Genomic DNA, 22,208 nt, shown 5'->3' with positions numbered 1-22,208 from the left:
ACAAAAAAATCAATGATGTACCTGTTAGTATAGTAACCGATGCTTTTCCACCCATTAAAGTGATGAACTCTTTGAACACCCATTTAAAAGAATCTGTGTCTTCCTTTGTCATCAGGACACCAGCAAAGAGAACACTCTGGAAATTGGCCAGAGGGTGCAGCTAGAAGATGGTGGCGCACGAGGTGACATGGGGCTTACCTTCAGAGCGATTCATGATAGAGAAGACATCTTCACTATATCAATATGCTAGATTATTCGATACAACACCTCCAGTCCTTGCTTCATTAATCAGCGTGCACAACCTGTTGAGCCTAGGATGGTAGGGCTGCTGGAACAAGATGCATGTCTTGAGGAACAAGCTGTGCCTAGACCTATTGTGCAGGAGCGACAGCAGGCCGGTTTTGGTGCCATGAAAGCAGAACTGGCGCAAGTTTGGCGCCAAAATGATGCCCAGGGCCAGGAGCGGCTGTCGGCGGTGGCATATAGGGAACCACCGAGCATTTTGCAAGGTGTCGACACAGAATGCTCACCTCCATGCCAAGGACACACGCAGCAAGCCGGAAGGGTCCGCTCGATGGAGCAGATCCGCCTAGCTTCAGCGCAAGGGTGGTCGATCCTGCGCAATCCTCCCGAGACGTGCCAGTCAACTTGACCCTACAATTGACAAGGAGAGAAAGCTTATCAGTAATTAAGGGTGGAACATGCCGGTGTTGCCAAGCAGTCCTGAATGTGCGGCTCTGAGAGCCGATATGAGAGGAAATCGACTAAACAGCTGATCCCAGCATGTTCACAAGAATGAATCGATTAAAGCTAATGGGGTTGTATAAGAAGGATCGGTTATCATTCAGGATAAATGTTATTTAAGCAAATATTAATCAATGGCAATAAAATATCAATGATGATTGGTTTATACTGAGCCAATGATTACAAGTAACCGAACTCCTTTTATTTGAAGAAATAACTCAACACCTCTTAACCATTTAATAAAGGTAAATCTAATGAACATGTTAGATCTCATCTATCGCCATGACCAGTGGGGCATGAGGCAGAATCATGCAGGCCATAGAAACAACAATAGACTCGATGACCCTAACTCATTACTAATATCAATGGGGTATGAGGCAGAATCATGCAGGCCGTAATACCATAACAAGATCATGGGGCTAACGCATCTTTCAACTTATCTCTACTTCAATGATCTCATAATATGAACTATTCGTGAAAGCATTCGATATCGGCTAAATAGGCATAGCGCACAGTTAAGATCATGCCTTCTCAGGAACAGGTCTACTAACTAACGATCCCCACTCTACGGTGCCAACAGTAGGGTGAGAGGTAGAATCCCACAGGCCGTGATGACGGGCCAAAAAATGGTTTTCATTAACTAATAGATCTACTCAAGATCAGACATGCCTTAACCGCACGCTATGCATGATTAAGATTGATGCAAAACAGCTGATAAAAAACATAACTCATCGCTTAAGATGTAGATTAGATCAGTTTTAGATTAACAAGCAATGAGTTGAACAAGATATAAGGCCGATCCGGATCAATCTCAATCGGGCAGAGTGATATTGCTGTAATTAGATAAACAATAAAAGCAATAAGTAATATCGATAACTTAATGAATCTACAAAGACTGCCATACTAAGGTAGAGCCGATAACCTGACATTGATCTAATTCAAGCAGTAGGGTGTGAGGCAGAATCACACAGGCCATACTTGAATTAGACAAGAATCGATAACTAGCCTATACCAGAGTCGCAGTGGGGGTCGACCGGATCGATACAGCCATACGAACAGAGGTATAAACCATGATGGTACTTACAGACAAGCAGTGGAGGTCGACCAGATCGATGCAGTCGTACTCGCTGAAGAACTCGCAAAGATCTACTCTACTCCTACTCCTAAGGGGTGGCCGGAGCCGAAAAAAGTAATTGACTTTGTATTTGATTGATTGTTCTTTACAATAGCCGGAGTTTGGTATTTATACCTAGAGCCTAAAAACAAGCCTTGCTCGAGTACGACTCAATACAATCTTTGGCATAATGAAAACATTTCTAATTTAAGATAACTTAGACTCTAATCTTTTCCTTTTTGTAGAGTCCCGCAAGCCTCGTCCCAGCGCCGATCATAGCCTCTGTCGTTATCTACTGGCGCTATCTGAAGAAAGCCGATTCTAGCGCTGCATCTGAATGAGCTGGTTTTGATCTATACGCAATTGATCCCTTGCTGACATGATCTTGGCAGCACTCGAGCTTCTGAGATCCTTCTTCCAAATTCTGGTGTAAACACATGCCCCCCCAATTTTGGGATAAAAGTAATTTTATTCCAAAATTATCGTGTCTGCATCCCTAATTGGTCCACAGTCATAGATAGAGAGCTTTGATCTGGGGCCCACTACTTGTTGTCGTTTGCGTCCATTCACGAGCCTATGCCTCAAAACTTCTTACAAGAGCATCACTGTTTCATGGGCACTTGGATTCATTTTCCTGGGCCGGCTATAAAATGTCCATCCGACTCTAGCGAGAGCAACTCAACAATTCAGCCATGCTTTGTTTCCATCTACTCTTTCAAGTGCCTCTACTTCCGCCAGACCCCCCATGGTCTACCCTTTTGTTATGAAGACCTTTGAGCGGCTAGAAGAATTCTTGTGCATAGGGTGATTGCGTTACTTATCCCAGCGCCTCGTTGAGCAAGAAGACCAGTCACTGCGGTTAGAAGAATTCTTGTGATATCACCTGAGTCTTCTCTTCATGCTCGCAAAGCTATCCTAGTGTTTGCGAGGGCTAGAATGTGTAATCATCTTCCCCTTGTTATTCCTCCAAACGCCCACCGGGAAAGCCTCAGGCTTCTTTCCCATAGTTCCTTAATTTATCGAGAAATCTGTTGAGCATATGTTAGGCAGGCGACCTTTCTTCCTCTCGGATATAACTTTATTAATGTGCCGATGCGACTTGGTTCACAATGAGTTTTGGCCTTATGGAAATTTGGACTCCCTTCAATCCAAAGAAGTTCTGGTGAGTTAATCCCTGGTCAATGCATCCACCCCACAATATTTTGTAATTTAGGGAAGTAATAAATTCGAGTCCGTTATCTCTTCGTTATCTGTCCCCTGAACTTCCGGAGTGTCGTTCCGCTTCCGTTTCTAATTCCAAACTCACACCCCTGGCGAAGCCTATCTTCTCGCCTTCCTAGGCTATATAAATGGGCCTCGATAGTGGATCTAACAATAACTTGCTTCGCCTCAAACCTTCTGCAATCTTAGCATAGTTTCTGCTTTTCTGTAGGTCAGAGATCATGGAGAATAGCAAGAGATTTCCTGAGAAGGTCTTCATTGGATCTGCATCATCGCGTCAGTGCCTTCGTCGTTAGGAGGGTATATCTTGTGATGTCCCCACTACCTCAGGGGATAGGGCCGACTTCGTTTGGCCTTTAGGGTCTTCTTCATCAATAACTCACCGCTAGCTCCCTTGTCACCAAAGGAGGCAGATTGATAATGATGATCTGCTTGCCTCCATCGATCGGCATGGCCAGAGTCTCGCTGAATGTCTTTTCCTCACAGAATCGGCCCTGGCCATGGTCCGATGTCAATCACCTCCCACGGCCGATTCGGTGGAGGATAGGTTGGCCAAGGCCAAAGCCAGAATCACGGGTGAGATACCTATCATAGCTCTCGCTTCTTTTTTATTTCATTTTTGAGACTCTAATTGTCTTCCCTTTGAATCCTTTAGATCTATCTACTCAACTGGAGAGTCTCCGAATGGCTATGGAATACGCGATGGGATTCACCAACGCCAGAGGCGCCGTTCTGGTGGTTCGTCTACACAATATCCAAAACCACATAAGGGAGGTTGCTTTGCACGGCGTTTGCCATGGTGCCGCTATGGCGTTGGTCTCTGCGCAAGTCCACTCTGGCCACGAGCTTCGATTCCTTCCCCATGGTTTTCCAGCCACGTCGCACTCTGGGGATTATGAAGGCTTGATCGAGGATTTTTCTAGTGACGCTGATTCCATAGCTCTTATTTCTCAGGCTAATGGTATAATAGCCAAAGTGTTTTCAGCCCATAGTTTGTAATAGGTGATATTAGCAAACAATCTCTCCATCTCAAGTGATTTTCCTTTTTCTCTTGTATAATATATGTATCACTTTATTCGTGTTTGCTTTGTTCCTGCGGGCGATACACTCTGTATCGTCTTTTACCCTTCTGGGGTTTTCTTCGCATTAGAAATGATACCTTTTCTGGTATCGGCTGTTAAAGCTGTCAACCAAGCAAATTGGTTATCAAATACTAATCCAAACGTTAGGGTAATATTCCTTCAAACATTCCCCATTCGATTGCTCTGCCGAATTCTTCTTCTCCTCCTAGTATCTTCAAAACATACCAAGCGTGCAACGCCTGAGCCAATAAGGTTTCTCCTGATTAGGCGACCATACCGGCTATTTTGCCTTTTGGTCGTCATAAGTATGTCTTCGAGAGCATCTCTAGATCAGCCGGAGAAGTCAATAGCCCGCGGGAGCTGATGCCATTTGACTATAAATACCGAGAGCGACCCATGATGTTCTAGACTTGAAATTTGTATGTCATCGTGTACCTCATGTAGAACCGATCATATTCTCCATTGTTTACTCATGCCTCCTCCTTTGGCTGAAGAGCCAATTTAATACAGCCGATCCAGGCCTCTAGTTCAATCAAGTCTAAAAACACGGCTTTCATTAAGAGAACCCTTCGATTTTCTGCCTTTCGGTTGCTCGGCACCGTGTTCCCATCGTCATTAGTGAAGTGGCGCTTCGCCTTCCATTAATTGTCGTTGCCTTTTACACGTCCCAATGTGTCCGCCTCATTGCTTTAGGTCTTCAAATACCGGCTAGTGGTTTCGGCCTCAAATACATCCCCACTCGCAACTGTTCCCTCGTTCTTCTCCACCTACCGAAGTCCTGTAGCAGTTTTTCCTTTTCTTTCATAGATCCAATCATCCCTCATGGCCGCTGAAGACAACCAAGGCAAGCGCGCGGCGGAGGAAATCATGGAGGGGAATATGCCAATGAACTAGCATCTCCGACGTATGAGGTGAGATTGACATTTCTTGTTTATGATGATGAACAATTCTGACTCACCTATAGGTTTGTTGTGAATGACAGTCTCCATCCTCTTCCTAGGGTCGACGGGCCTTCCGACGCCGCATCTTCTTTTCTGGCCTCATCACCGGATTCTTCTGACTCCTACAATGGAGATGACGCCCGACGCTACTTTCATGAGTGAAGGATGGCTCAGAATCACTATTCCGAGGCGACTTGGGAGAACGGCCAACTGGAAATTTGCCTTGGGGTTTCTCAGGCCGCCCTTCACACGGCTCAGGAGGAGGCCAGTGCCGTCCGAGCGCGGCTAGCTGAGTCTGACGCCACGGTTGCGGGTAAGATAAATTCCAGGAACGCCTCATTCCAATTTCCATTATCTCTGTCTTGATAGTCATTTGTTCCTATGACTGTCAGCCTTGACGGTGCATTTAGAGTCCCTCCAACTAGCAGCAAACGCAACCGCGGACGTCGTCAATGCATGGGGTTCCCATATTGACGCTCGTCTCCAAGACATCCTGGCCCACATTTGGGAGATCGCCCTCCACGGTGTTCGTCATGGTGCGGCGGTGGCACTGACAGCAGCGCAAGTCTAAACTGGGTGCGAGCTCTACGCCATGGAGACCGGCTTCCCAATGGGTGATGGCCCTGAGGAGCATGAAGACCTACTCGAAGAATTCACCACGGTCACAGAGGCCATAGTAGACATCACATCCGCTCAAGATGTAGTGAACAAGGTCTTTGATTAGTTTGTTCTTAGGGTAATCCATTGAACAAAGACCCCTGTTCTTCTATGGATATGCTTCAATGCAATGCCTTCATATATGATTGCGAATGTTTCTTGCTCTTTTTGTTTTTTGCTCTATAGGTGATACATATCGTATCGGCTTTTACTGTCTTTAAAGATTTTTACTCTTTGAACTAGAGGCGATACCCTCCTGGTACCGGCTATTGGAGCCAAGAACGAATCGGCTATCAAATTCAGATGTTAGAATAACATCTCTTCATGCATTTTTCATTCCAAAGATCAAACGATCGATCAATCCGAGTCAAGCATCCTATTAAGCGAAACAGAACTTCTCTTAAGAAATCCATTAACTCTGAATCGCACTTACACTTTAATTCAGCAATCACATATGTCGGCCTAAACCCATTTCCAAGACTCAATGTTTATTTTCCCTTAACTCAATGGCCGATGCGACACCACGATTACTGATTAAAACAAACTTTCAGAGCCAATTTCTTGAACCGGCTGTTGGCCTTCATTATTAATCCTGATGAAGCCTCCTTCCCATGTTTTGCCAGAAAGGCATTCGAAGTCTCCTAATTCCCAAAACACTGGATCGATGAAAGGTCCTAATATGGCTAGAGGGGGGTGAATAGCCTATTCAAAATTCTACAAATCAACTAGAGCAATTTGATTAGTAAGACAAATAGCGTAAGGCAAACTTGCTCTAGCTCTGCGAGGGTTGCAAGCCACCTATTCAACAATTCTAGTTGCAATGATAGCTAGACACACAACTTGCTATGATACTACACACTAAGAGCTCTCAATCTTTCTACTCTAAAGAGCTCCACTAAGCAAACTTAAATAGCAAAGCAAGCTCTCAAATCTAATTACACTAAAAAGCTTGCTACAACTAGTTTGAAAGAATATAAACGAGTGAGTAGGATGGTTATACCGCCGTGTAGAGGAACGAACCAATCACAAGATGAAGATCAAGCCAATCACCGGGAGAATACAAATAACAAGAGACAACCGATTTTTCTCCCGAGGTTCACGTGCTTGCCAACACGCTAGTCCCCATTGTGTTGACCAACACTTGGTGGTTTGGCGGCTAAGAGGTGTTTCACAAACCTCGTCCACATGATTGGACACCGCAAGAACCTACCCATAAGTGAGGTAACTCAATGACACGAGCAATTTACTAGAGTTACCTTTCGGCACTCCGCTGGGGAAGGTACAACTCCCCTCACAATCACCGAGGGCGGCCACGAGCAATCACCAACTCGTGTTGATCCTCCACCGCTGCACCAAGCCGTCTAGGTGGTGGCAACCACCAAGAGTAACAAGCGAAATCCGCAGCGCAACATGAATACCAAGTGCCTCTAGATGCAATCACTCAAGCAATGCACTTGGATTCTCTCCCAATCTCACAAAGATGATGAATCAATGATGGAGATGAGTGGGAGGGCTTTGGCTAAGCTCACAAGGTTGCTTTGTCAATTAAAATGTGCAAGAGTATGAGCTTAAGCTGGCCATGGGGCTTAAATAGAAGCCCCCACGAAATAGAGCCGTTGTACCCCTTCACTGGGCACTGATCGGGCTAACCGGATGCCCCGGCCGAACTGACCGGACGCTGGTCCCCAGCGTCCGGTCGCCCGATGGTGGCCACGTGTCACATGCGTTCAACTATGAACGTTTGATCTCAACGGTCAAAATATTGACCGGACGCTCCGACCAAGCTGATCGGACGCTGGACCCTCAGCGTCCGGTTGTTTCCAGTAAGGGTCCAAATCCTATTTTTGCCGACCGGACGTGTCCGGTCATGCTTGATCGGACACAGCCCAGCGTCCGGTGCTCAACCCTAGCCACTGTGTCGTCTGACAGCTCGACCGGACACAGCCTTTCAGCGTCCGGTAGCTGAGTGACCCAACGTCCGGTCAGTAGACCGACGCCAATATCATTTCGACCAACTCCATTTCAACTCTAACTTCTTCACCCTTGCTCAAATGTGCCAACCACCAAGTGTATCACCTTGTGCACATGTGTTAGCAAATTTTCACAAATATTTTCAAGGGTGTTAGTACTTCACTAGATCCTAAATGCATATGCAATGAATTAGAGCATCTAGTGGCTCTTTGATAACCGCATTTCGATATGAGTTTCACTCCTCTTAATAGTACGGCTATCTATCCTTAATGTGATCACAATCGCTAAACGTCTTGATCACCGAAACAAAATGGCTCCTATATTTTATACCTTTGCCTTGAGCTCTTTTGTTTTTCTCTTTCTTCTTTTCCAAGTTCAAGCACTTGATCATCATCAATGTCATGATCTTCGTCATTGCTTCATCACTTGGAGTAGTGCTACCTATCTCATGATCATCTTGATAAACTAGGTTAGCACTTAGGGTTTCATCAATTAACCAAAACCAAACTAGAGCTTTCAATCGGCTGTTGCGATGCTAATAGACTCATCAGCGCAAACCACCTCGACATCATCCCCATGCCATTGAATCAAACATTGATGCATGGTTGATGGCACGCAACAATTTGCGTGAATCCAGTCACGACCGAGGAGTAAACTGTATGAGCCTTTTCCATCAATGACAAAGAACGTGGTGAGCAGAGTTTTACTCCCGATTGTTAAATTGACGTTTATTGCCCCCGGGTCTTAGATGTATTTCCTCCGAAGTCTCTAAGCATCATGTCGGTCTCAACCAAATCTCCTGGTCCCTTACCATGCTTACGAAAAGTAGTGTAAGGCATAAGATTGACAGAAGCACCTCCGTCCACTAACATTTTGTTCATCGGCTTCCCATCAACAAAACCTTTCATGTATAAAGCTTTCAAGTGCCAATGTTTGACTGGCTTATCAAATATCGCTTGGTGTATAACCGTCAACTTGGCAACCATCTCTTCACACTCTGATTCATCAAAGTCTGAGTAAACTTACTGATCCACCGGAGCTCTAAATTCTGATGGCAACAGAAAAGCCATTTGGATATTAGCCGATGGTTGTTTCTTATCAGCTATTTGCTTGGTACGCCACACTTGAGTTTCACCGGATGGCTGAGCCTGTTCCATCTCCTTATTCCTTAGGCGTTGCACTCTTCTCTTCTGGCTTCTTGTTAAACCTCCGGGGCACCATTGGCCTTCCTGCCAAACATGTTCCCTCTGGTGGTTTCCTTCTTCATGATCAGCCTAGTCTTGGTCAACAACTCTCTTTCCCAACCGATTATGAATACTTTTATTTTTAAGCGCCGATCGATGTTATTATGATGATACGCATTCTGGGTATGGATAGACCGGTGGTTGATTTGAGATTGCCTAAACTCCCAATATTGATTACTGCATTCCGGACAGTCATGTCTGGTAGGCAATTTTAAACCTTCGTTCCAGCAGTATCTGAAGAAAGGGCAATTCCAGTGCGATTCGGCTTGCTTCCTTTCATACCTCTCTTCTTCCAGTTGACGCTGGTATTCTTGATTCTCTAACCATTGCTGATAATCTTTTTCCTTCTACCGTCGCCACTTATTGAACAGGATCTGGGATGTGACTCGCGGCCTCGTCGCTCCATCCTTTGATGTTTCCCCTTACTCGTATCGGTTCTTCTGCTGATCATGACGTTTTTTAACCTCTCTGTATTCATCAGTCGATATGTACATCTTGGGATCGACTATTCCATCTTTTCTTGATTTGGCCGATGTTAGGACCTTAGTTTTTTCTTTAAATATCCCAACATCAACCATATTTTGATCTTCTGGGAAAGGATTATCATCAACTTTCATCTTCCGAGGCGTATCGAACTTGAGTCTCCCTTGCTGAATAGCCCTTTGTATATGCTGCCGCAAAATTCTGCACTCATTAGTGGAATGAGAAGTGACATTATGAAACTTGCAGAACTTCTTATTCTTCAACTATTCAGGGGGCAACATAACATGATTATCCGGCAATTTGATCTGGCCCTTCTCAAGTAAAAAGTCAAAGAGCTTGTCCAATTTCATAACATCAAAGTCATAGCTCTCCTCGACTCTTCTTTCCCAAGGATTTAGCACCATTACTGTCTTCTTGCTCCAATTCCATTTAGCTACAGCAACCTCCTCCTCTTCATCTTCATAGCCGTCATCTGCTGAGTATAGATCATAAGCTTCGGCTATGGTGGTATTCTTCTGGAATCGAGTGTCTCTGCGCATACTCTGGAATTGGCTGTTGAGCGCTGCTACTCGTTGAGCCAATTGACCCAAGTTGTCAAATTCTTGTCCTAGCAGCTTTTCCCTCCACATTGGCAGCATTCCTTTGGACAGCTAAAGTAGCTAGCTGATCATCGGCCAAACTTAATGAGAAGCACAAATTCCTAGTCTCTCAGAATCTCTGAAGAAACTCAGTGCTCGATTCATTAGTCCCCTGTCTCATGGTCATCAGATCGATGATCTTCTTTTCTCCAGTCTCAGTGTAAAAATATGTATGAAACTTCTTCTCTAGGTCAGCCCAATTGGCAATGGAGTTGACTGGTAGTGACGAGAACCAAGTGAAGACTAGCCCTAACAGGGATAAGGAGAAGAAACGAACCCGATGGGCATCCTCAACTGATGCTTCACCCAATTATGTAAGATACCGACTAACATGTTCTATTGTACTTGTACTGTCTTGACCAGTGAACTTGGCGAACTCTAGGAGCCTGTAATTTGTAGGAAGAGCGACCAAATCATAACATTCTGGATATGGACGTTTGTATGAAAAGGTCAGCCCTTTCGGCTTCAGACCGAACTGATTCTTCATCATCTCGGTCACCTTTAGCAGCAACTCATCAGCTTGCGGATTTGGATTTCTCGGTACTTGTTGGCCCATCTGTGGATTGAAATCTCACGTGCCTTGATATCCTGGATTTGGCATCATGTGGAGGGTGTTATAATCCGTGCCATAGTGATAGCCTTGTGAAATCTCAATCTGTTGGGTCATTTGCTGGCTTGCTGCTTGAAGTCTCTGATTATAGACATAAGGATCTATATCTCTATGGATCTTTTGAATTGATGGTGCTATTTTTTGAGCCGACGATGGTATGTGGCCTGATGTGCCAAAATTGATCATCTGGTTCTGACTTTGTCCCGTCGGCTGTTGTACATGCTGTATTGACGGTCTAGGATTGTATTGTACCTAATTCATAGCAGTACCTGATTCGTAGCAGTACCTGGAGTTTGTTCAAATAAACCTTGAAGTGTCTGGACATCACCATTACCAGTTGCTACTGCTTCTTGATGGCTGGTACCGACTTGATTAGTTTCTTGGGTCGATGGATCTAGAATGTTGTAACAAGTCGATCCAACCTTATCAACAGGAATCCCATGAATCGTCTCTTTCATGGTGTTGTGAAATGCGTCAACGAAAGCTTCATTGCAGCTTGATATGGCATCACGAACAGATTTGTCTATGGCTTCCATAAAGAAACGCTTATCTTCAGCTTCAACTGTATCTGTCTGCCCGTGTAGTAGAACTCTTGGTAGTAGAAATTTCTGAATAATTATGCTGTCACGTGTTTTGGTGTAGGACAACAAACACTTCTTCTAAAATTCTTCTGTAGCTTTGCTGATGGTATCCTTATCTTCATTAGGTAGGTCTTCATAGTGTACCATAAGGATGTTGTAGTTGTTGTGAGCCGCCATGACGATTGTGGTGTCCCACCAGGCGTGCTAGAAACATATGTCGACACAGAATTCTCGCCTCCGTGTTGAGGACACACGTAGCAAGTTGGAAGGGTCCGCTCGATGGAGCAGATCCGTCTGGCTTCAGCGCAAGGGTGGTCGATCTTGTGCAATCCTCCCGAGACGTGCCAGTCAACTTGACCCTGTAATTGATAAAGAGAGAAAGCTTATCAGTAATTAAGGGCGGAACATGCCGGTGTTGCCAGGCAGTTCCGAATGTGCGGCTCTGAGAGCCGATATGAGAGGAAATCGACTAAATAGCCGATCCCAGCATGTTCACAAGAATGAATCGATTAAAGCTCATGGAGTTGTATAAGAAGGATCGGTTATCATTCAGGATAAATGTTATTTAAGCAAATATTAATCACTGGCAATAAGATATCAATGATGATTGGTTTATACTGAGCCAATGATTACAAGTAACCGAACTCCTTTTATTTAAAGAAACAACTCAACACCTCTTAAGCATTTAATAACGGTAAATCTAATAAACATGTTAGATCTCATCTATCGCCATGACCAGTGGGGCATGAGGTAGAATCATGTAGGCCGTAGAAACAACAATAGACTCGACGACCCTAACTCATTACTAATATCAGTGGGGCATGAGACAGAATCATACAGGCCGTAATACCATAACAAGATCATGGGGCTAACGCATCTTTCAACTTATCTCTACATCAATGATCTCGTAATGTGAATTATTCGTAAAAGCATTTGATATCGGCTAAACAGCCGATTCAGGCATAGCGCACAGTTAAGGTCATGCCTTCTCAGGAACAGGTCTACTAACTAACGATTCCCACTCCACGGTGCCAACAGTGGGGTGAGAGGCAGAATCCCACAGGCCGTGATGACGGGCCAAAAACGGTTTTCATTAACTAATAGATCTACTCAAGATCGGACATGCCTTAACCGCACGCTATGCACGATTAAGATTGATGCAAAACAGCCGATAAAAAATATAACTCATCGCTTAAGATGTAGATTAGATCAGTTTTAGATTAACAAACGATGAGTTGAACAAGATATAAGGTCGATCCGGATTAATCTCAATCGGGTAGAGTGATATTGTTGTAATTAGATAAACAATAAAAGCAATAAGCAATATCGGCAACTTAATAAATCTACCAAAGACTGCCATACTAAGGTAGAGCCGATAACCTGACCTTGATCTAATTCAAGCAGTGGGGTGTGAGGCAGAATCACACATGCCATACTTGAATTAGACAAGAATCGATAACTAGCCTATACTAGAGTCGCAGTGGGGGTCAACCGGATCGATGCAGCCATACGAATAGATGTATAAACCATGACGGTACTTATAGACAAGTAGTGGAGGTCGACCGGATCGATGCAGCCGTACTCGCTGAAAAACTCGCTGAGATCTACTCTACTCCTACTTCTAAGGGGTGGTCGGAGCCGAAAAAAGTAATTGACTTTGTATTTGATTGATTGTTCTTTATAATAGCCGGAGTTTGATATTTATACCCGGAGCCTAAAAACGAACCTTGCTCGAGTACGACTCAATATAATCTTTGGCATAATGAAAACATTTCTAATTTAAGATAACTTGGACTCTAATCTTTCCCTTTTTGTAGAGTCCAGCATGTCTCGTCTCAGCGCCGATCATAGCCTCTGTCGTTATCTGCTGGCGCTATCTGAAGAAAGTCGATTCTAGCGCTGCATCCGAATCAGCTGGTTTCGATCTGTACGCAATTGATCCCTTGCTGACATGATCTTGGGAGCGCTCGAGCTTCTGAGATCCTTATTTCAAATTCTGGTGTAAACACAAGGCACATCAGCGAAGGGCAGAATGGACATTTCGTCCTCTAGTTAAGGGACGTTAGAGGCTAGCAGCCTGTTCGGCTGGTGCTGATACCATCATATACGATCGTGGATTAATACTGCTGGCTGGTTTGGTATGAAAGAAAAATACTATTCTGGCTGAAAATTTATGATCGTTTACGATCAAGCGAACAGGCTGCAGGTTGACGGCAGTAGCCCGTAAGGTTGTCTCCAACGCATTGCGGAACCCAAATCTAAAATAGGTCTCCAACAAAATACATATAGCCTTCAACATAGTATCTATATGGAGACTCATTTTAAGTGTCGGGAGAGGCATAACCTAAATCTGAGTATCCTCTCTCCTGAAGATTAATTTACAGAAAGGGTTATCTTTTGGGTCTTGCTGCTGGAGAAGACCAAAAATAGATATTGAACTATTTACCTGTAACGCTATCAAATGACGAATGAGTCTTATATTTTGAATCGCGGTGGTTAGAGACAGTCTAAGGAATGGAATTTGTGAACTGATGGTCGACAAAGAAGATGAACTTTCCTGATGTCATACTAAGAGGTTACATCTTTTATAAATGGTCTATAGCCAATTCTCTCCTGGGGGATGCGTGCGGTGCGAGGCTGGCTCCCTTGCTGTGGAGCGGGGTGGGAACGCCCAGTTCCAGACACGGAACATGGCGAGCGGGGCAGGGGTTGGTTGGGTTGTGCTGCCGACGGCGGAGATCAACATGAGAAAAGAGTCCAGACTCCAGCAGATGCCATGTGCCCACCCTGCTGCCTGCTGCCTGCTGCTGCGATCCAATCCAGGCTCCTCCGCTCCGCTCCACCCCACACGGCCCCACCATCTGTTCCTGCCCAACGTGGCAGACTGGCACGCAGTGTGCCAATGTCCTGACACACACACCCCCCAGCTCGCTTGGGCAACCGTAACAGTAAGAGTCATCTTTAAGCCGATCTCACGTGTTCTTGAAATATGTATATAAGTCTATCTCTTGATTGAGAGCTAACTTTTTCTCTATTTTATTAAAATATAAAAAATACTTCATTACTGGTGCCCCTATGGCAGCAAGCCGTGTCGTTTTGCACGATGGAGCTATCGAACTGCTAGGCATCAGCTACTCCCCCTGGCCCGACCCTGCAACGGATACGCTGAGCGTGAATGCTGAACGGTGCCGGAGCGTACCGTGCGCTGCGGCGCCGGGTTGTTTGGTACAGGTGCAGGTACAGAAGCAAGCAAGGTTTTGTCCGCTGAAGATCCCGCGTGGCGTCGGCAGTGCCCGCAGCCCCGCACACCGCACACGGCCCCTCCCCTCCCTTCCGCCCGAACCGAACACTCCCTTTTTCGCCGCCGATGGTCCGTCCGTCGTCAGGTTGCCGATCCCCAAAGCCACCCGCGCGGCGCGCCAAACGACAGCTATCTCGAGCGCGGCAAGACGCCAAAGACTGCGGCGCTGTGCTGGCCCGACCAGGGCGCCACGAAAGCGAAGGCCCCCTCGCAGCGGTTGGTACCGAAGCAGCCAACACGATGGTCGATGGATGGCACGCCGAGTCACCGAGACGAGACCCCCTTCAAGCGACATCCTGCCTGTTTTGATCTGCCCAGCGTCCGCACCTAGTGACCAGCTGACCTGTCTGTCCGACGCAATTAACACCCACTTATCGACCGCCTCCTGATCGACGACGACGACGACGACGACCCGTTCAGCTCCCCTCTCATTTCGCCGTGGACGCCGGCGGCGCTCGCCCCCTGATAAGCTGCTGATAGTATACCACTACGTCGCCGCTGGGTTGGCTACTACCCTAGCCGCACGCCGCCTCCACTCCACACGCCTTCTCCCCCCGTTCGTCCCATCAGTTTCTCGCGGTCACCTTCAGAAATGAAAACGTCTCTGCTTTCCGTGACAGGAGTGATCGCAACCCCGATAGATGCTCGGACGGCGAGGCCCCCCATCCAAATATTCTCATCCCCAGGCGGCACAGATTTTTTTTTCTTTTATAACCGACGAGCACCGCTACCGCGACGAGATTATCGGCTCAATTAGATGGCTAACACGGCGCCCCATCACGCCACATGTTGGCGGCTCTTTATTAAAACACAAAGCTTATCTAGACGACGTCGCCGTCCAGGAGGGGAGATGGAATCTTGGCTGTTTATTAGTGGGGGGCTGTACAAAGACAAAAGCTGCTCCCGTGTCCAATCACGGCCAAGATAGAATTGCTTTTGTAATGCAGGAACACTAGTACTACTACATGGCATCGATAATCAGGGCCCTATATATAATCATGCAAGGCTCAGGAAGAGCATCAGCAGAGCTACCGGTAACAAAAGTTTACCTGTCCTTTCGTTCAAAAAAAAAATTTGTCTGTCCTTTTAGATTGAGATGAGATTTTGCATGTGTAAGAAATGTCAAATCCCCATGCATGACAACATGTGCTTATATTATTTTAATCGTAGCAAGCTGGTGGCATGGTTTACAATTTTATGGCATGTACTAAGCGCGAGGGATTAAGATGCCTCGCTGTTCTTGGGCAAACCTGATGCGAGGATGAGACATGAGAGGATGCATCAGCCTTGTAAACAGTTAAAAGTCACCGGTGAGAGCGATAGCACAGAGGGAGTGGCGGTGGTGGCCAAAGACACTTCTCTTTTGAGAGGATTGGATCAAGCAGAGAGAAAAAACTTCTTTTTACCAGCGCACATTTTTATTCAGTGTCCATCATCTAGACACTTGTTTGCTTTGTTTGCTTGTTGATTTCAGTCAGAGCTTATTAGCCAGTCAACGGTGTTTTTCTCTTACAACAAACCAGTACCAGCCGGACTTATCAGCCCAGAAACCAACCGACTGGCCAACTGCTATTCATGGTTGCTTTGTTTTCTACAGACCTCAATCTTACATAACACTTTCAGGCACTGTTACATTCATTAAATTTTTTATGGAAACTGTTACATTCATTAATTCAGTAGCAGTTTCAGTTTCACTCTGCAGAACTCACCGTTTAATCATGCGAAAATGCATACAGTAAATTAATTTTAAAGCTCCAATTGGTAACACCTGATTTGACATAGGCACTGTGCCATAAAAAGAGACTTGCCTCCATGCACTTATTTCTCCCACAACTCTATTGATCTTCTCGCCAACACCACGAGTGATTGGGATTAACAATATTAATTACCCAATTTTACCCTACCATGCATGCATACACTTTCTCACCATAACCATAGCTAGGAATATAATTCACCATTACAGGCTTACACTTACAACAACGTTGCGCAAAGAAAATTACGGCACGATTTTTTGTTTGGCACAAGATTTGATTTGACGGTCGATCCCCGCGGGAAGATTGTCGTCTGCTAGTTCCACATCCACCAGCTGATCTGGCCGGCGTCCTCGTCGTTGTCCGCGTGGTGGTGGGTGTGTCCGGCGAAGAACGCGGCGGCGGCGGCGGCTTCTTCTTCGGCGTAGTAGCTGCATCCCTCGTCGCTGCCGGCGCCGTCGTCATCCGACTGGATCCCTCCTCCCGCGCCGTGGTTTACTGGACCCATCCCGCAGTCGTGGTAGTGGTGGTCCTGGCCGCCGGGGAAGTAGGACTCCACGCTGCTATCAACGGCCGCGGCGAACCGGCCGCCTGCGCCGTACAACAGCGCGTCCGCGTCCACCACAGCGCTCCCGCCGCTGCCAGTGCTCAGCCTGTCCTCGGACTTCACCTGCTGCACCTCGAACGCCGCCGCGTCCTCCGCCGGCTCTGTTGGCTCCTCGACCTCATCGGCCAAGGAAGCCTTGACGTCGTCCACCGCCGGCAACAACGCCGCGGCGTCGGTGGCAGCACTGGCGCCGCCCTCCGTCGCCTCCTTCTCCTGCAGCTTCTCGGTCAACGACACCACCTGAATGAAACCACAATATTCATCAGTAACGTACTTGGAGACCGCCATGGAAGAAAGCTCTGCTCGGTTGCTAATTAAGGGCGATCGAGAGGATATACCTGTGAGCGGAGGCGGTGGTTGTCCTGGAGGAGGACGTCGTGGTCGGCGCGGAGAGCGTCGAAGGAGGCCTTGAGGCGGTCGAAGTCGCGCTCGAGCTGCTTGGTCTTCCACCGGGCGCGGCGGTTCTGGAACCAGACGGCCACCTGGCGGGGCTGCAGGCCCAGCTTGCGCGCCAGCTCCGTCTTGCGCTCCGGCTCCAGCTTGTTCTCCTCCTCGAAGCTCCTCTCCAGCAGATGCACCTGCACGTGCGCGCGCCATGCCCATGCACGCGTCAGGGTCGACAGGCCGTGCCATGCATCTACGTGTTGCCTAGCTATAGGTGTGCCAAGAGGAGCAGTTGACTACCTGCTCCGGGGTGAGGCGGCGCTTCTTCTCCGGTATCTGCTCGTCGTAGTACTCCTCCTCGAGGAGCTCGTCGGGCGAGGTGAAGAAGGGCCGTTTTACGCCGCGCCCTTCTTCAAGGCCAAGCATCGGTCTCCCGCCTTCATCACTCCCACATGGCAACCCCAATCAGTTCACAACAATAATTCCAAGCCAAGATCGAAATCTAATCGAAGGATGAAGCACCATGTACGAAGATGCAAACAAAGAGATTTGGATGGGATTAATACCTCGATGGAACAAGCCGCCGCCGCCGGGACCACCGGCTGCGCCGCAGTCCAGGAAGAGCATCTGCCCGGCGCCGGAGCCGGGCGCGTTGAAGATGAGCCGTCCGGACTCCATGGATCAATGCAAGATCGATCGAAGCAAAAGCTTGGAGTTTCTTTGCCTGAATTATTACTTAATCGGGAGTGGATGAAGACTAATAGTATCTATATGGCGTCGACGTATGTACAGAAGCTAGCGAGCTAGCTAGCTGCCGACGACGACGGTGAGGGGTGGGGTCTATAAGAAGCAGGAGGAGGAGGCGAGCATGGCGGCGATCTTGTGGCGGAAGAAGCTGGTGCTCCACAGAAGCCTCGCCGGAGTCTCCATCGGAATCAACCAAAATCCCATCATGCACGCCCCAGCCCCCCGAGCGTCCGCGGGATCTCCTCAGCCGCGCGGAGGAGATCGACCGATCGAGCACCTCGCCGGAAACAGCTAGCCTCTAGTCGGCCGGAGAAACTCTGGCGAGTCCCGGAGTGGGACAATTCGGCTACGCTACGCTACGGCGGCTGGATCGGAGGAGGTTGGTGGTGGACGATGGAGTTGCGAAAAAGGAAAAACCTTTTTGTTCTATTTGTTTATCTCGATGAGGAAAATGCTTTATTATTCGATAATATTTTTTGCTTTGGAGGGCTCTGGAACTAAAGTTTGAAGAAATGGAGAGGGAGCTTCTTATAGGCGCCGGGGCAAGGTGGGTTGACGATTTTGCCCCTTGGTGGCAGCGGTGGGTGGCCGGCGAGGGAGACGAACGGTGTTAGCGGTAGGCCCGGCAGAGGAGAGGATCTCTCATCTCATCTCATCTTTTGCGCTGAAAGGTGAGAAACGTTAGCCTAGCCCACTTGGGGACAAAGGCATGGTCAGAACTCACTCAGGATCTTCTTTCAAGGGAGCATAAACGCCGTATGCAAAGGTCAGCTTGATTGAAAAATTGCTCTATATTTACCTTCAAGCAAAAAAAAAAAATCCCACTACGGTTTCAGTCGAAATCAGACGCGAACCATGCACAGTTGCAAGGTTGTTTATACTCGTATTTAACAATTATTACGGGAATGCTAATGTAATGCCGTGCTCTTCTGTTCTACTGCAATTGATTTTTGTTCTACCTCTCCCACTCCACTTGTCTTCGTTCTCTGATTCACCCTGCGGGAAAAGTTTCCTCTTCAACTACGACGAGGTTAATGTTTTGAGTTAGGGGCTTATTTGAGTCTGTCAGAGTTAAGGGAAGGTCATGGCGCTAGACTGACCTGGACAAGGCATATAGCAATTAGCAAGTAGATCACCAACCATGCATAATAGTGAAGGGAACCATTTGAATTTTAAGGAAGTGAAGGACAACCATTAGAAAGGTTGAAGTAACCATGAGTCTATGACAATGGTGGTGTCAGTAGAAACGTGTTGTCTGAATGTTTAAACTCTTCTTCTTAATACAATGATCCGCAAATCTTTTGCGAATTCGATAGACAATGGTGGCGTGCAATACCACAAGGTTCTGGTTGGACCATGGGAATTCTTTTTCTGTTGTGCGAAATAGAACTGAATCCCGTGATTTTTTTGCACAATTCCTATGAAATTCCTAGGTTACAAACAGACCCTTAGATTCATATACATATGTATATACTCTAGCTTCATTCGTCATTTTTTTTACTCATATTGACCATGTTCTTTCCAGAAACGTGTGCAGTCCGCAATCTTACCACACACCAACAACCTCCGCCCTAATCATGCCATTTGTGTTATGGATTCCTGTGACATTGCATGTTCTCACACTTTTCTTGTATGTGTTAGAATTGGAGAGAGCGAGAGACAAGCGATTGATGCAAATGATTCTTCGTTGTATTCCCAATAAACAGTGTGTACATATATATATAGGGCCCATGTGGGCGGTTACAAGTGTGAAAGAAAGAGAGGTGTGAAAAGACACCCCTTGGATTAATCCCTAATTGAGCATTAAATAATAATTCTCAACACTCCCCCTTGATCGATTAGCTCCTTGTAGTCTTTACTGTTCATCTATTATGCATCTTTATGAATCTTTGGAAAACCGTGTCGGAAAAACCAAAGTAATACCGGTATACCAGACAAAACTCCTTAAAACCCAGTGGGAAAAATAAGGAGAAACACCATGACATACAATCACCAATGTTATTAGACCCTTTGAGATAAACCCAAAGCCTTAGTCTAAAAACACCTTGACCATAGGGTTAATATGCTTCAAATATCATCTTTCAAAAAAAAACCCGGTGGAAAAAATAGATGGTATAGCATATACCTTTGTGTTGACATTGCCTCATCAAAAACTTTATATGAGAAACCATAAATGGAAAACTTACATAAAGAAAAGAGTATAATGCATCTTATGTCCCCAATATCATCCACCAAAAACCCCTGTGGAAAAAATGGATGATATGACATAACCTTGTGTTGATATTCCCTCATTAAAAACTTTATATGAGAAACCCCAAGGAAAAACTCATACAAAGAAAAGAGTGCAATATGATGTTTGCAACAAGTTATTAATCAGAGAGACTCTCCCCCTAATACTAGCAAACTTCGAAGTAAATTCATACCATTGCCCTCAACACATAAGAAATGTGGAGTATGGTAGATTCTGTGAATATCTCTGCAAGATTGTCACAAGACTTAGTTTGCAAATGTTTATATGTCCATATTACCTATGGAACATAACCATCTTAGTGCAAAATTATTGTCAAAAGTATAACTTGTCTCCATCTTGAAAGCTATAGTTTGGTTTTGGATAATTGATAAAACCTAGGACTAACCTTTGATTTAAGTAAGTGAATTAGATAAGGTGATCCATTCCAAGCGATTGAGCAAGATGAGGTTCATGGAGTTGAAGGTGGACATGAAATGATGATGAGCAAGCTCAACTTGAAAAAGAAGAAAGAAAAACAAAAACCAAGATGATCAAGGCAAAGATATAAGATAGGTTTTTTGGCACGTAAGACACTATAGAGGGTGTAAGTGCACTTAGGATCGATAGCCGTACTATAAAGAGAGTAAATCTTTGGCTAAATGGTTTATCGAGTGCCACTAGGTGATATGATTCTTACATATGCATTTAGAAACCTAGTGTGCTAACTTTGACCCTTGTAAAATGCTTTAAAAAAATGGTAACAAACTTGCACACAAGTTCTACACTTTGTGGTTAGCAAGTTAGAAGCAAGGGTGAAGCGGTTGCGGACTTAGAAAAAGAAAAGGAGAGAAGGTCCATGACCGGACGCTGGCCGCATTCATGGTGACCGAACTCACCCCGGGCGCGTCCGGTCAATTTTAGGCGCGGCGCTGCTTTGGCCGAGGGTGAGGTGTTGGGACCGGACACTGGCCCTTGCCGCACCGGTGCGTCCGGTCACACTTTGAGCAGCGGCGCATTGATGCGATCGGACGCGCAGGGCGCAAGTCAGGTCACGATGACGTATGGTGATGTAGGCTTCGCGGGGCGCGTGTAGAAAAGAAGAAAGAGGACTAGATGCTGGGGCACATCAAGTCGCCTCTGACCTAACGCGTCTGGTCAGTTCAAAACGGCTCTGGAACCTCTTTGGAAATGATCTGACGCCATGTGGTTCTGAGTCCGGTCGTTTAAGCAGTGAGTCCGGTTGTTACTTAACGTATCACGCGACTGAGAGAAGATCGTTGAGATCGAACGCGTAGAATTTAAAGCGCTGACACGTGGCGTGATCCACGTGACTGGACGTTGGCGTGGGCGCATCCGGTCAACCCGGCTGGCACATCCAGTCAGTACACAGAGGGCACCCCTTTGACTCTAACGGCTCTATTCATTTGGGGACGTCTATAAATAGTGTTTGGCCGGCTCCATGATAACTCTTGGCATTTTGACATACTTGACATCCTTGTGAGCCTAAGCAAACACCTCCCACTCATCTTTATCATTGATTCTTCATCATAGTGAGATTGTGAGTGATTCCAAGTGCATTTGCTTGAGTGATTGCATCTAGTGGTACTTGTGGATCATTGTGGCTGTGGATTTTTTATTTCTCTTGGTGATTGCCGCAACCTAGATGGCTTGGAGCAGCGGAGGAGCTTCGGCATGAGTTGGTGATTGTTCATGGCCGGATCCGGTGATTGTGAGGGGTCTTGTACCTTCCTAGGCAGAGAGCCAAAAGGTAACTCTAGTGGATTGCTCATGCCATTAAGGGCCTGTTTGGCAGGTCTCTGGCTCCTCTAAAAATGGCTCCGGCTCTGGCTCATCTGGAGGAGCTGAAGCCGTTCTGGAAAACGTTTGGCAAAACGGCTCCTT

At 46.4% G+C, this 22,208-nt stretch overlaps 1 protein-coding gene across 2 annotated transcripts; it reads right to left on the bottom strand.

Moving 5' to 3' along the window:
- Positions 1–16,298: 16,298 nt before the first annotated feature.
- LOC136478023 (homeobox-leucine zipper protein HOX16-like) lies at positions 16,299–18,583 on the bottom strand. 2 transcript variants are annotated; one of them, XM_066476344.1, is made up of 4 exons: positions 17,896–18,583; positions 17,630–17,774; positions 17,284–17,523; positions 16,299–17,185 (listed from the first exon to the last, which is right to left on the bottom strand). In XM_066476344.1, exons 2-4 carry the CDS (start codon positions 17,753–17,755, stop codon positions 16,655–16,657), a joined length of 897 nt encoding a protein of 298 aa, XP_066332441.1. In that variant the 5' UTR covers positions 17,756–17,774; positions 17,896–18,583; the 3' UTR covers positions 16,299–16,654. The 2 variants fall into 2 exon arrangements, with proteins under 2 accessions (XP_066332441.1, XP_066332440.1); XM_066476343.1 differs by having other exon boundaries at positions 17,630–17,766.
- Between the last annotated feature and the right edge of the window lie 3,625 nt (positions 18,584–22,208).

The sequence above is a fragment of the Miscanthus floridulus genome, chromosome 8, assembly GCF_019320115.1.
Source record: "Miscanthus floridulus cultivar M001 chromosome 8, ASM1932011v1, whole genome shotgun sequence".
Lineage (NCBI taxonomy): Eukaryota > Viridiplantae > Streptophyta > Magnoliopsida > Poales > Poaceae > Miscanthus > Miscanthus floridulus.
This window is presented reverse-complemented; position numbering and strand designations above follow the sequence as displayed.

Bases quoted from the DNA above. Each gene is read 5' to 3' on its own strand.
- LOC136478023 (XM_066476343.1), bottom strand. From the start codon at position 18,007: ATGGAGTCCGGACGGCTCATCTTCAACGCGCCCGGCTCCGGCGCCGGG. The intron at 17,767-17,895 runs GTATTAATCCCA...GGAGTGATGAAG, and splicing joins CGGCGGCTTGTTCCATCGAG to GCGGGAGACCGATGCTTGGC. The intron at 17,186-17,283 runs GTATATCCTCTC...GGTTTCATTCAG, and splicing joins ACCACCGCCTCCGCTCACAG to GTGGTGTCGTTGACCGAGAA.